Source organism: Gekko japonicus, unplaced genomic scaffold (genome assembly GCF_001447785.1).
Source record: "Gekko japonicus isolate JY-2015 unplaced genomic scaffold, Gekko_japonicus_V1.1 scaffold471, whole genome shotgun sequence".
NCBI lineage: Eukaryota > Metazoa > Chordata > Lepidosauria > Squamata > Gekkonidae > Gekko > Gekko japonicus.
Window position 1 is genome coordinate 199,635 of NW_015161418.1, and position 15,324 is coordinate 214,958.

Consider the following 15,324-nt stretch of genomic DNA (forward strand, 5'->3'; position numbering starts at 1 on the left):
TACCAAATTTAGGAGGAAATTAGTTCATCCATTTAAAGAAGTTTATAATGTTGATTTACAGCAGCTGTATTATTATTCATCTTTACTGCAGTTCAATTGCAAGTCAAATGCAGAGAGAGAGAGAGAGAGAGAGAGAGAGAGATCTAACTAAAGCAATCATTAAAAATATACATATGCAAGTCCTACTTGGGATGGTTTGTTGAATAGCTTTCCCTGGAGGCTTTCAAGGAAGGCTGCATTCATGATAGTCCAAACATTTTAGATATAGGATATCATGAAGCTGCTTTATTCTGAATCAGGCCATTTACCCTGGGACTTTCTGCATGCCAAGCAGATGCTCCATCACTGAGCCACAGCCTCTCCAGAATCCAAGGATCCATTCAGTATGTTTACAATTCAATTATTCCATGAACCAACGCAAAGAGAAGCCTGCACGATTCTCTGCTAAGCCAAGTGAACTTATTAACCATCTGATTAGCTATGCAACAGCATAAAGCCCCACCCATGCTGGGACTCCTGCTTAGCATGCACCTTTCACCCTACAATGCTTCCTCTGTTTGGCTTCTCCACAACACAGTAGGTATTTTCTTTCCACATCATAGGGGATGAGCCTCATCTTGGTGATACTGTAAACACTGGTAAGGTAAAATGACTGCTTTCTATCAAGTCGTAATGGATTTGGGATGGAGGGGTGTCAGCATGGACAAAACAAAAATGCTGGTTTCCATGTGTCTCTGACAATCCTGGTTTTCTTTTTTTTGTGGAAAAATACGGCAGAGAGCACAGAAGCCAGGTGTCAAGTGTAGAGGACCAGTAAAAGAAAGCAAAACCGTCTTCCCACATTTCTTTGATTGTGGTCAAAGTTTATCTATTTATCTACATTATAAAATTTGTGTTACTATTTTGACTGTTCACCGTGCCTTAAGAACACTGAACTGGGAAGAAAGGTGACATTAAAAGGTTTTTAATAAATAGATAGATACTTCAAAAAGAGAAATATTTACTAGAGTTATTTCTATTAAAAAAAACAAAAGATAGCTTGTAACACTCCCTCCATAGGTTTTGCTTCCACATAGCTATGCTCAGGGGTCATTTCCTGCAGGAGCGGAGCTCGGGCAGTAAAGAGCCCAGGGGGCAGGCACATGCAACAAGCCCCACCCCCTGCTCCCAGCAGCCCTCAGTCAGAGCAAGAAGCAGCCAGGTAAGTTGCAGAGTCCCCCCCCCCGGCCCCCCGGTCCAAAACAGTCCAGTGGCACCTTTAAGACCAAGTTTTATTCAGGTACAAGCTCTCCCTCCTCTGCAAGGACAGATCTGCACATTCCTCCCCCCCCCCAATAACTAGCAATCCAAAACAGTCCAGTGGAGCCTGAGTGGTGGGTGTTGCCTTCTGACACACTTCCGGTGATGTCAGGGGGTGTGGCATATGCAAATAAGTTATACTAATGAGTTATGCTAATGAGCTCCTGCACCTCTTTTTCTGCGAAATGACCCCTGGCTATATAATTTTTTAAAATATGACAACTTTAGAATAAGGGAACTAGAATTATGATGGCAAATGGACCTTATTGCAAAAAAATGCTTGGATCAAAACTGAAGAGTAGAGAACATTTGTGCAAGAGGAAGAGGTTTTCTGCTAGTTCTCCCTGCCTGCTGCAGCCACAGGTGCTAGATCTCCCGCCCACTTCTAGTTCTCCCTGCCTGCTGCATACCACATCTGCCCTGCTCCCGAGTCCCTGACCTTCAGTGGGTGGCCTTTGGGGAAACCATGAGACTACAACAAGGAGGAGGAACAGGGAAAGCCACGCCCCACAGATTAAATACTTTTGCCTATAATAAGTACATGCAATTTTTATACTGTACTTTCAAGGGCACTGAAGACTGGCCAAAGGCAGAGCTATTTTACAAATTTTGCTAAGAAAATTAAAACACGTAACACAGAAGAGACTGACCACTAAAACCAGCAGGCCAATTAATTGCATCACACAGACCTTTAAGTAACGCTCAATGTTACTCATCAAAATGTCGATTTCTTCCTTCGACCACATTCCCTGCTTCCATTTATGGCCTTAAAAATCAGAGAAGAAACTGTCATACAAACGATACTCCCCCAAGCAGCCAAGGCATCAAACTTTCCTAATCAACCAAGACAAGAAATATTACGGGCTTAACTGGGGCAATGCAATGAGCTGCACAGCACAAGTTCCCCTATTGTTTTTCCAACTAAATGTAACAGATAATAGATTCACATTTATGGTCTTGAATCAATGAACAATCACTAGTGGCCTTATTAAATACAGAATGCTTTCAAAATATTACACTATGCCTGCAATCCTAAGGACAGTTTTCTGGACATTAGTGCCACTGAAAAACATGAGACTTACTTTTGAGCAGACCTGATTAGGATTGCTCCCCATATAACTCACACACTAGAATTATCCTTTCATCACTGATGGACAATGCCCTTAAATGAAAAAGGTCTCCCTTATTCAAAAATAATAAAGTGTACACCTAGAGAAAGACATATGCCAGCTTACCTTTGTTTGTGAGAGAATCCTTATCTTCTTTGGTTGTAAACCAGGCCTGACTAACTGCTGATACTTCTTCATTACTTAGAGAAGAGATTTCATCCAGTTGCTCATTCTGGAGAATCTGGGAAAGAGAAACTGAAATGGAAGTCTTGTCCCGCTCCGGGGGTCGCGGGCCGGACCCAGCCGACCCCGGGACCCCCAGCAAACACCCCCGACCCCCAACGAGAGCGGCCACCGCCAAACAGCCCCAACCCCCGACAAGAGCAGTCATTGCCCGCCCAGTCGCCGCCCACCACAACCGACAGCCGAGAATGCGGCCCGGGAGGAAGCTTCGGCCGCGCCAGGCCGACGAGGGATGGAGGAGGGAGCCTGGGAAGAGGGCAGCTGCGACAGGGCCCCGTAGGAGCGGGGCAGCAGCTGGGCGGCGCGGCCCCGAGGCCGCAAGAACCGCCGCTGGTGTGCAAACACACATCCGGGAATGCCCTGACGGCGTTCCCACTGTTAAAGGGGGGCGGGGCCGGGTGCACGGGGGGGAAAGGGGCGGACCAAGCAAGCGCGGCAGAGAATAAAAGGGGGACAAAGAGAGGGCCAGGGAGGAAGGCACGCAGCGACACAGAAGGCACAGAGAGAGAGAGCCAGAGAGAAGGAAAGCAGAGAGAGGAAGAAGGGCTCGTCGCGACGTGCAGGCAGAGGGGCACCACGGGGTGCACATAACCCCGCCCCCTGCCAATCTGAGGCCACCTCTCCCCCGCTTTCTCCTGACGCCCTCGCTGGCTCACCCCCCACAACCCCGGACACTCCGCCGGACGCCCCACCACGGCCACCGGTGGCACAATACCGAAGGCCAAGGGGGACCGCGACAGTCTCCAATTGGGTATCGACTACCAAGCAGAACTTAACACGCATGAACTATGGATGCAGTCACTAACCCAGTGACTATCTGGAATTTGATCAGAATGAAGGAAGCAGGAACACAAAAGAGAGATTGTTTCATACTTGGTGCCACCTAACAATGCTATGCTTTTCTGTAGACCAATGCTATGCCATGGCCCTTGCATGAGCCCTGCATGTTTGGTATTTGTGGCAAAATGTGAAAAGGCTGGTGTGGTGTTTTGCCACGTAAATACTATGTATGTGCTTTTATTCCTATGTTTTAATGTGGAGTTTTAAATGTATGTTGCTGTGATGTAAAATGTAGGCCTGCAGGGTAAGAAAGAGCAGGGCTGGGTGGGTGGCAATGCTCCCTCTAAACTGTGGAGTCTGGTGAGCAAAAATTCTACTTTGTGAGATATTAGAATTAAATATGTGAATGAGCGATTTCGCTGCTGCATACATTCGTTTGCTCTGGAGCCATCCTTCCTGAGCTAAGACAAAAATGTGTGAGCCAGAGGCTAAAAAACTGTGAGCTAGCTCACACTAACTCAGCTTAGAGGGAACACTAGTGGGTGGGTGAGTGAAGTGTGTTAAGATAGGATGGTAGCTGTACCCTCGGAGGCAGAGTTGACCGGGTGGTTCAGAGAGAGAGGCTTGAGTGAGGTGATGTAGAGTGTGAGAGAAATCTGTGTTATGTGGAAGTTAGGGGTGTGCATTTGGGTCTATCCAAACTGAAAATATACCTGAAAACACCTTATTGGTATTTTTCGGGTATATTTTGGCTTCCCAAATGTATCCGGGTTTTCTCAGGAAAACTGACAAAGTTCCCAAAAAAATTCCGGATATATGCAGGAATTACTGGTAGATCCGAAAACAGAGGATAGGCAAGAGCAGATTGCTCCCACCTCTCAGCTGTTTGTAGGCTTCTACTGCAGTCCCTTTAAAGTTTAAAGGGACTGCAGAAGACAGCCCAAGGATCAGGATCAGCTGTGCCAGGGGGAGCAGACTGTTCCCGCCAGCATCGCTTGGGGCTGGCTTCTCATGCAGCCTTGTTAAAACCACACTGCAGAAGGAGCCAGACCCAGTCAGGATCTGGTTGCCTTGGGGAGCAATCTCCCCAAGGCACACAGATCCTGGGTCTGGCTCCTTCTGCCACACAGTTTAAACTGCATTGCAAGAGAAGCTGTGCCAGCCAGGATCTGCATGCCTTGGGGAGTGATCTCCCTGCGACACACAGTTCCTGGAGTTGGCTTCTCCTGCGGCACAGTTTAAACCAGACTGCAGGAGAAGTCAAGCCAGCTCCAGGATCAAGCTGGCTTTTTTTTTAAATCCAGTATTTTTCTTCTCGGGTCTATTGGACCTGGAAAAATTCTGGTACCGGTATTAGGATCTGAGATTTTTCGGAAATACCAGAATTTTTAAAGGTCCAATAGACCTGAACCAAAAAATATCAAATTTAAAAACTGCACACCCCTAGTGGAAGTTATTAGTTAGGAAATTAAGCTTAATGCAAGTTTTTAGCCTGGGTGGCAGGTTGGGAAATTAAGCTGTGTGGAAATGATAAAAGTGCCGAGGGAGAAAATAAGCCTGTGTGAATAGGTCTACTGAAGGAACTATTATATTTATTTATCATACAGAACCGGTTATGCTGTTTTAATTATAAATACAATCCGTTTATTTTAAGAAAAACTATTTTAGAGTAAAGCATCCCCTTTTACCTCAGAGCCACCCTCATGTGCTGACCGTTCTTTCATTCTACCAATATACAACTAGGCCATCCTGTTCTTTGTGTTCAACTAAGAATTCTAAGGTGAGGGTCTTTGGTGGCAGCGCAAATAAGGAAAGCAAGGAGGAAGCATAACACACAGCACCTCACAACACTACAAAGAGGTGCTTTTATAGAGGGTACTCATAAAGGGGTCACAGAGAGAAAGAGAAAAACTTTACAGGGGGCAAGATAGTTGAGGTTCATCTCAACAAGACTGCAGCTTACGTATACTTTGCATTCTCTGAGATCCTCTCTCCACTTAAGTGAATAGAGAGGGCTACACATGAAGAGCACCCAGTACATGTTGTACCACAGGTGCAACACAATACACAGTGTTCCTACCAAACACCACAAAATTTGTTTCCCACCTCAACAGTTAAAGTTGTTCCATGAAAAACATATATACAACAGGAAAATACAGAACCATCTGCTTTGTTTCAGAATATTTTAAGGCATTTCTAATTGTTGCTTGAACAAAAAAGAACCCTCAGGCACATTACTATTGAAGGTTTCCAGGCTAACAAACTTATTAATGACATTATCTTCAAAACACAGGTGAGAACATATAGAGCATATGCTCACACACTTGCAAAACTACTTGGAAGTGATATTGTACCTGGATCTGAGTAACAGTTCCCTCGTTAAGATCGTTATCAGCCACCTCAGTGGTAGCAGTCATGGTCACCTCGAAGCTCTGATCACTTTCGGAAACTTCAAAATATGTAGAAGTGTAAGATTAATACAACACTTTTATCTCTGTCATGAGTGTTACACTTAAAAAAACTAAGGTGAAGAGAAGCCTGAAAAATCTTCCACTAGTTGTGGCAAAATAAACAATAACAAATATGTCCAAATCATTAACACTAGGAAACTACGAAACAATCCCTACAGTTTTGGTTTTCATACAGATGCCATAGAGTGAAGCAAAAGGCTTAGCATAGAGGACATAAAGGTAAACCGGTTGAGTTCCAGTTCAAAAAACAGCAACCTGCTGTATGTAATAGCTTTCATTAGAGCCAACCAAAATGGCACAGAATAGTGTGTGAGCTTTCATGTTCACCACAATTCTTCATCAGGCTATGTCATGATCTGTACAGGGCTGGGGAACTGCATGGCAGTGGAAAGCAGACACAGCCTACAATCCCCACAATGCTTAGCGACAGTTGTAACCAATCAGTGTCCAGGGATTGCGTGAAGACACTGTGTAACTGGGATCACCAATGTGGTGGAGTCATCATTCCCTTGCCTTAACCAAGGTCCCATTCTCCTTCCCGCAAACTGCTCTGCCACTTCTTCCTTGCTGGTGCCCCATTCCCCTCCCACAAGCCCCTCGCTTACTTTCCTTAGGATTGGGCTCCCAGTGTGTGATAGGGGCCCTTCCATTAATAGCAACAAACTTACATGGAACAGCAACAACAGAAATGCACGGACTGGTGTCGTCCATACTCTGGTCATCTTCAGATGATAAGCAGAGCCTTTTGTGTGGAGGTTCGATGCTGTCTTCGGAATCTATTCCATCTGTCTCTATATGCAGAGAGAGAGAGAGAGAGAAAATGCTACAGATGACACTCAGAAAAGAATGCTTGCTCAGCCTTCTCCTCACTCCTTACTGCATATTAAACACATTCATTCAACTGCTTCCCATAATAAAGCAACCAAAAGCTCAATGGAAAGCTTATTTACTAAGTGACTACAAACTTGCTGACTTATTGCTGTCAGAAGCAAAGGCAGTCAGAGGGCAACAGTCCCACTCTAAGAAAACTTAGCTCATTATTACAAACCCATTCAATTGTGAATGAAATATTGTCCTTAATTACTAATCCTAGCAAACCTATTACTTATATACTTTAGGCAAGTAAAGAATATTTTAAAACAAATATTATTGATTTATATCACTCCAATATATGAAATACAACACTATACACAGGTAATGTTAATACTGGATAGTAAACAAACACCAGGTGGAAACCTGGCAGAAAGGGCCGCGGGATACAGCAAAGATCTGTTTTATCTGGCTAAAAAGCTTGTGCAGAGTTCAGAAACAATTTCAGCAGAATACCTCCCTCAGCAGTTCTTTCTTCAGACAGTTCTTCCTACATGGGCTTGTCAGTCCAAGAACCCGGGACATATCATTAAGACATGCTTAGCTCACTTGCCAAGCTGTTCAGTATCATGATCGTTCTGCATAAAGGGAGATCCCCAACACTTTCCTACTGTTGCACACTGCAGGAAAAGACCAGTAGTGGCACCATCGCCGCCCATCATCTCATTGAAGGACCCCCTAAGTTTCTGCAGAACCAGACATTCCCTGAGACAGTCTCAAATCTATTGATCTGGAGTAAGAATCCTGTAACAAAGCTTGTGTTGCTCAAAATGCCCAACAGCTCTCATTTGACTCCGATTGTTAGTGAAACATAATTTGAAATAATATGGAGAACAACATCTGTCTATACCATCTTGAGGACAGTGAAGTATAAGATTCCCTTCAGTGTCTTGGGTCAAAGTCACAGAATTCACGGTTTCTACTGTCACTGTGTCAGACTCTTCTTCAGCTGTGCTCATACTCAGACCTAAATCAGAACAAACCACAGATCAGTTTGCACTGTCTAAGGACACTGACAACATTTGTGAGTTGGCAATATTTTCTGTTCAGGCATCAAGACTGCTCCTTTTCACAGATCAAATGTGGGGGGGAAACAAAACTATTAAGTCACAATACAAGACCACAGCCAATGTAAAGCCCTGGATTTATGTAAAGCACAGGGTTTGATTCCCCACTCCTCCACTTGCACCTGGCTGGATGACCTTGGGCAAGCCGTAGTTCTGATAAGAGCTGTCCTTGAAAAAGAACAGTTTCTGTCAAGAGCTCTCTCAGCCCCACCTACCTCACAGGGTGTCTGTTGTGGGGAGGGGAAGGGAAAGGAGTCTGTAAGCCGCTCTGAGACACCTTTGGGTAGTGAAGGGCGGGGGTATAAATCCAATCTCTTATTCGTCTTCCTCATGCTTCCGCAAATCTCCATTTTGTCTCATGTTTCTTCCCCAACACCACTGGGACATAGGACCAGCTTCTCTTCTGTCTCTTTTCATGGGCCAGTAGACAAAGGTTTCTGGCCAACACCACAACCAAGACAGGACAGCCAGTGGAGCAAGAAGGAATGCGCCTAATCTCATCACATTTAAAATCACCATTCTGGAGAAGTTATCTAGGGGCCTGGCCATCGATCATTGATCATGGCCTTTCAGTGATTAACCTGAGTGCCATCAGAACACAATATTTTGTCGTAGCAAGCAGTTTGTCAGAGAAAGAAAAGTACCCACGTCCACATTCCAGACTGCCCCAATGGCATCATTTGGGAGTGACCAGAAAAAGCTATGTAATACCAGTCAGGTCAAAACTGTCCCAAGCATACCCCATTCCCATCTTACCTCTTTCTGGAAATCTTCCCAGAACCCTGAACCACCCTTTCTACCCTAACAATCAGTGAGATCATACCTGGCTCACCCCCATTCTCCCCTCCCTGTTTCCAAGTCCCAAACAAGATTCTTTTGTTTGTGCATCAGGCTTGTTGTACAGAGGCCTAGAGATGTGAAGGCCCGGGAAAAAAACCGTAAAAATTTGGGAAAAAACCATTTTTTCCCATTTTTTTCCTGAAGCCTTTTTGTTTTTTTCCAAAAAAATTAGAAAAATTGAAAAAAGAAAAGGAAAAAAATTGATTATGGAACGTTTTATTTTAACATGATGAATAAAATATCTTAAGACAAGGTATTCAAATATTTTCCAAATCATTTCTAAAATATATATATATGGTATCAGATTGATCTAATTTCTGTGTACTGAGGACAAGCAAGTCCTAGGTTACAAACTGAACTTTCCAATGCAAGAACAAGATGCATTTCTTCCTTTAGGAGGTGCGATTGTCAGAAGAAAATAAAAGTTTCAGTTTTGGTTTTGCATGTGGGTGGGTATTCTGTTTGTAATAATTGTTTGGATACACTATATTTTTAATATGCTAGTTGTGATAATTTCATGCCAAGTAAAAATGTCCATAGTCATATTTTATATTCCTAAAGTAACAGAATGACTTTCAATCTAGAAAAGACAAAAGAAATGCTAATGTAGCATTTTTTTCAATTTTTCCGAAAATTTCCATTTTTTCCGAGCTTCAAAATTTCCGGAAATTTTACATCTCTACAGAGGCCAGAATTGAACTCAAAGAGTGCTGCATGATTTCAGCCCTTGCTAAACACCCCACCTGCCAGGCAACTACTGATTTTTTTTGCATTTTTTAAAAGTTCATATATTTTTTCCTGCAAACCAGGGGTCTATATTAACTAACTCAGAGTACACAACAAAGTTGTTGGGAAACAGGCTCAGGACAAAGATATGAACACAGATAGCTTTAAAAGGGGGTTGGATAGCTTCAAGCAAAGGACCATCAATGGCTACTAAAGGGAAAACTCCATATTCAGAGGTAATAAACCTCTGAATCCCAGTGACAGGAGGCAACATTAGAGGAAGGCCAACACCACAACCAATGCCCTGTATGTTGGCCCTCCAGACTAACTGGTTGGCCACTGTGTGAGAAAGGATGCTGGGCTAGATGGACCTCTGGTCTGATCCAGCAAGGTTCTTTCTTAACTATATATACAAAAGAAAGTCCCCTCACTGTAAAATCAATGCCCAGGTCAAACCGCTGGACCTAGAAACACCAAATTCGGGGAGGGCGTTCCTACCATGATGTAGATGCTCACTAAGAAGGGATTTTTAGAAATTCGACCCCTAAGCGGGTCTAAAGGGGTAAAATGTGCTCCCCTCATTGATTCCCATGTGGCTGCCAGGCTGCTGCCTCCTTGCACCCCCCACTCTGATTGGTCAGCTGCAGAGCTCAGTGTTCTGAGGTTAAAAAACAGTTACAGGGGACTACAGCGAGCTAATGACAGTTGAGGAAATCAGGAGTAGCCAACCGGCTGTGAGGTGAAGCAAAGCTGCTGGCCCAGCCTCCCTATGGCTTCAAACATGCTCCCCACCTTCTACACCTAACAGGCAGTTGTCTGTCAGGTGCAGCAGCAGTTGCAAGGTGCTTAAAGCCACGAGGGAGCCTGCCCCAGCAGTAATGCCTTAGTGATCCTGCCAGCCCTGCCTCCACAGTGGCTTCTAATACTTGTCCCCCCTCCCCCGCCTACACTGGACAGGCAGCTGCCTGTCAGGTGTAGGAGAGGAGGTGGGATTCTTACAGCTGCCGGGGAGGTTTGCTCAGCAAGATTGCCTTAGCCCTGCTGCTGACCCAGCCTCCCTGATGCCTTTAAACATAATCCCCCCAACACTAGACAGGTGGGTGTCTGTTAGGTGTAGGAGCAGGACCAGGGTACATTAATCCATCAGGGATGCCACCCCAGCAGGATCACCTTAGTGATGCTGCTAGCCCAGCCTCTCTGATGGCTTCCAACACACTCCCCCCCCCACCTCCTACACCTAGCAGGCGGTTGTCTGTCAGATGCAGCAACGGTTGCAGGGTGCTTAAAGCCATGAGGGAGCCCACCCCAGCAGTCTACAGAGAGGTCCTTCAGTAGAGAGAAAAAAACTACGTATGTCTCACTTCATTTTTTACACTACAATCTTCTCCAATAGAATTCCTACAACAAATGTTACATTTCAAACTTTACATCATCAGTATTATAACTGGATTTATGGAAGTTAAATACCATAGTGAAGCACGGGTATCAGGCTAGTGTTCTTATAAAGAAACAAATGACTGAGCTCTGAAAAATCTGATTAGTTCCTAGAACTACCAACGATGAATGCATCTATTATGCTATCTGATAATTTAGATGTACAATTTTGACATAGTTGAAACATCAATATAAATGCTATTCCTTTGTAGCATCTGCTAAATGCCACTTACAGTAGAGCTTTACATAGTGAAAACAGTTGGTCCACCTTTACACTTTTCTTGAGTTAATGCATATGGCTGTCCACATACTAAGTGTAACAAAATCTTTCAATTTTTAGAAATATAAATCCCACCTTTCTTCAAAAGTCAACTCAAGATGGCACTATGTGTTATTTCTTTCCCAAATAAGCTATGGAGGTGGCTAGAATACTGTCTGGACTGCCTAGGAGAGGGGTTGTGGGGTACAGCCTTCTGTTCTGAAATGGTCCCAGGTTCAATCCTTGGTATCTCCAGTTAAACTATCAGGTAGCAAGTGATGTGAAAGACCTCTTCCCTGAGTCCAAGGTGAGTCACGAGTAGACAAGACTGGCTGTGATGGCCCAATGGCCCGATTCAGTAGCTTCATGTGGTCATATATCCTGCCTTCCTTATACTTCAGCCTTTCCAAAGAGCTGTTTGCAAGGAAGGATTCAAACCTGCAGGGATTCCCACAGACCTCTTACTAGGTGAGCACAGCTCTTCATATAGTGCAGGGCATTGTGTCATGTTTTCTGCTTCTTGGTATGCATGCAACATCGTCTGTTTTTTTTTCTGGGGGAAAATGAATCAGACAATCTTCCAAGGTCCTAAACAGAGCATGACATTCTGGGCTCATGCAAGTGAGACTAATTTAAGCACACCTAAAGAACTGTGCATCATATACCATGGGTATAGCTGTCTATGCATCTATTTTAACAGAATCGTAATCTGCTTCCACAAAAGTAATGGGGGCACCAGTTTCACTGTCATTCTCCATAGAATGATGCATTACTTGTTAGTTTCACATCAGATTGTTGCTTGTGACATCCTATCTGTCTGCTGAGAGTAGATGTACAAGCTGAGAGCCAGTTTGGTGTAGTGGTTAAAGTGCGCGGACTCTAATCTGGGAGAACCGGGTTTGATTCCCCACTCCTCCACTTGCACCTGCTGATGTGACCTTGGGTCAGTCACAAGCTCTGGCACAGCTGTCCTTGAAAAAGAGCAGTTTGTGTCAGAGTTCTCTCAGCCCCACCCACTTCACAGGGTGTCTGTTGTGGGGAGGGGAAGGGAAAGGAGTTTGTAAGCCGCTCTGAGACTCCAAGTGAAGGGCGGGGTATAAATCCAATCTCTTCTTCTGTAGCATTGGTTTTGACTTGGCCTGAACCACTGATCATATGAATTGGCAATGTGAATCACCTGAAAAATATTCAGTACAACTTAGGAACTGTCAAGCTTGCCTGACATGGTACTGACATGGGCCTCCATTCATCAGTTTTATGAAACACTGAATCTTTATAAATTGAAAATTTTCCATATAAAAGTAAAAGCACTAGAAAATCTTCAGTCTTTCATCTTGGTTATCAGCATCAGTTATAGTGCAAAGTGCCCCTCTTCCAGAGTTACTAAGTGTCTATGCCATGAGGGCAGGGATTTATATACAGCAGTTACCCTATTTGCCCTATGTGGAGTCTTGGTATTATATGATCTTGGTGTGACTCCATTACAGGGGGTCTGAACTGTTATATTAATTTACCATCTTCCATTTGTTTGAGGGTTTTAGCTGTTTTAAGAATTAATTATATTATTTTGTTTTCATTGTTCATGCACTTTATTGTTTCCCACCCCGAGCCTGTCCTGGGAAGGGCAGGATATTATTATTATTAGTAGTAGTGATAGTAATAATAATAATAATACTGTTGTAGATGACCCACGATTGGCTACAGTTTAATTGGAATTCTGTGCTCTTTTGCAGATATAACATTACAATGATGGGGGGAGGGCCGGCATTAGTTAAAGATCCCAATTAATTTCTATTCCTGACATGTCTTCAATACCACCCAACTCTAGTTCTTATGCTGATGTCATTGCATTAGGATCACAGCCACATTGGTGTGACATCATGCTGGCATTGCAGCAGTGTTACTTTAGCACAGGCAATATATCTTCAGTCATGATTACAAAGGAGTAGCCATGTCAGTCTACTGTAGCAAAACGAAAGTCCAGCAGCACCTTAAAGAATTAACATTTCTACTTGAGCTTTTGTGAGTCACCCTGAAGAAATGAGTGTAACTCTCATAAGTTTATACAGAAATAAATGGTGTTAGTCTTCAAGGCACTGCTGGCCTTTTCAAAAATATATTCAGGACATGGTTGTATGAGGACCTAGTTGCCACCCTGAACTTTTCTAGCAGGACCTTAGGACTGCATTGAAAGTATCTCCTCCTTACACCATCGGACTTACCACGGGCAAGGTTACAACCTTGGAACTAGTTCTGTACAACCTGTAACCCACGAAACCTACCACTGCCCACCTGTCACCTACAATTCAAGGTCTGGGACAAGGTATTGCCAGTACATGTGTCCTATATAATCTTTGAATTATTATTATGAGGCTGACCTCAGTGCCCAGGGTACTTATTTTAATAGCTGCATTATCTACCTCCTCAACAGTGATACTTTTATTCTATATTGTATTCTCTGTTACATTGCAAGGAGTTCTGAAGAACATTCAGCTTTAAGGGCAATTCTCTATTCTCCTAGGATGGTAATAATTCTTGAGCAGATCTTACTGCTATCAAAGCTATATTAATTTGCCATCCATGTCAATGCTGACATATATGTACCTATATAAAACATTTGCAAAGAGCTCCTTCAAATTTTTTTAAACCTTCAAATATTTTACTTTTCTGATTATTTTAAAGGTATTATTTTAAATAAAAATATTTAATGAAAATGAAGCAAGTACACATAAAGGTCCCATCTAAGAGGTTTGCCATCTAAGCACTGACCATTTCATTTATCATAGGCTTTTAAAAATAATGTTCTGTACATGTGTGCACTAAATTGTAAGATTCCTAAACCTACTCATGGATTTTAATCCCCCAGTGAGCCATGTTGGATTACTAAAAGCAAAGAAATATAAACGTTGAGTAAAGACATTCTAACCAATGTGTGTGGTTCTAAGATAATGGAATATTATATATTCTCATTGATACTAATGTTAAATACTATATAATACGAGGAGTGCAGTGTTGGCCAGTCTGTGGGTAACAGTGATAGTGTACTTTGCATATTCAACATGAAGGAGCTAGTTGTTGGGCCAGTGATGTACTCTGAGGAAGCAGCAAGGAAAACACATATTTAGAAAGACGGTGATTTTTTGGAGCCATATAGCAGCAATTGTAGGTTAAAGTACAGATTAAAAAATAGATTCCTTACCAATGTGACCAAGGATAATATACTCTGCAGCGCCACTGCACAAAGCCAGTGATACTACGGTCACTTCTTGATATAATACAGTTTATTTCAGATAACAAGACGCATTTTCAGAACTGAACATAAGATGAACATAACGAAGCTGGAAGATTAACACAGTGAAACATCTGTCTGCCAATGAATGCTGAGTCTACAATAAATGCATTAGCCCTTAGCATGTTAAAAGACTTTATAGCTCCGTTGTGGTCAAGACACACAGCTATATGCTGTGGAGATGCAATTAGAAATAGGTCCTAAACTATTGTAGGGCAAAACACTAGCACTTCAGAGATGCAAAGAAAATAACACTCACTTGGAAATCCAGTTGGACACAATTTATTTTTAAAAGTGCAATGCTGAGGCAGGTAAGCGGGATGGAAGCGAAGTTTGTGAAACCAGCTATGTACTGGGACTAAGATGCCGCCAAAAAAGATGGTTGGGCTTTTGGGGATGCAGAACACAGAGGCGGCATCATAACAGGAGGAATCTCAGAAGAGAAGACAGAACAGGAGATGTAAGAATATTGGGAATGCAGGGAGAGAGAGAGAGAGAAAAGAACAAAGTGATGCAACACCACATCACCAATGTTGGAATGCATGGGGGGGGGTTATTAGCAGCATTGCCCCATCTGCTACCAGAATGAAACACTATTAAAAAGCAACACAGTAAAGCAGTTAGGAGTGTCCTACTAGGACCAGTTGATCCGAGTTCGAATCCCCAAAAAAGCTTCCTGGGTGACCTTGGGCCAGTCACTCTCTCTCTCTCTCTTAGACTAGCCTATTCGATAGGATTGTTGCGAGGATACAACAGGAGAGGGGAGAATGATCTATGCCAATCCTTGGAGAAAGTGCGGAATAAGCATTTCACTGTACGCATAAAAACACGGGCAGTTGCTCAGCATCCTCCCTCTGCTCCTATTGTACCCGCCCCCCACCTTTACGTACATACACTTTATTTTTGCAAGCGCGACTCCGTTCTCCCCCCCCCTCCC

General features: G+C 43.4%; 1 protein-coding gene across 1 annotated transcript in view; it reads right to left on the reverse strand.

Annotated features, from left to right (window-relative positions):
* The window catches only part of DMTF1 (cyclin D binding myb-like transcription factor 1), a 39,339-nt gene that overhangs the window by 23,568 nt on the left and 447 nt on the right, over positions 1–15,324 (reverse strand). The window contains exons 2-6 of the mRNA XM_015428088.1: positions 7,623–7,739; positions 6,571–6,693; positions 5,786–5,880; positions 2,535–2,649; positions 1,989–2,065 (exon numbers count right to left, since the gene is read on the reverse strand). Of these exons, the coding sequence (XP_015283574.1) occupies positions 1,989–2,065; positions 2,535–2,649; positions 5,786–5,880; positions 6,571–6,693; positions 7,623–7,731 (519 nt within the window). The 5' untranslated portion in view covers positions 7,732–7,739. The remainder of the gene's footprint in view (positions 1–1,988; positions 2,066–2,534; positions 2,650–5,785; positions 5,881–6,570; positions 6,694–7,622; positions 7,740–15,324) is intronic.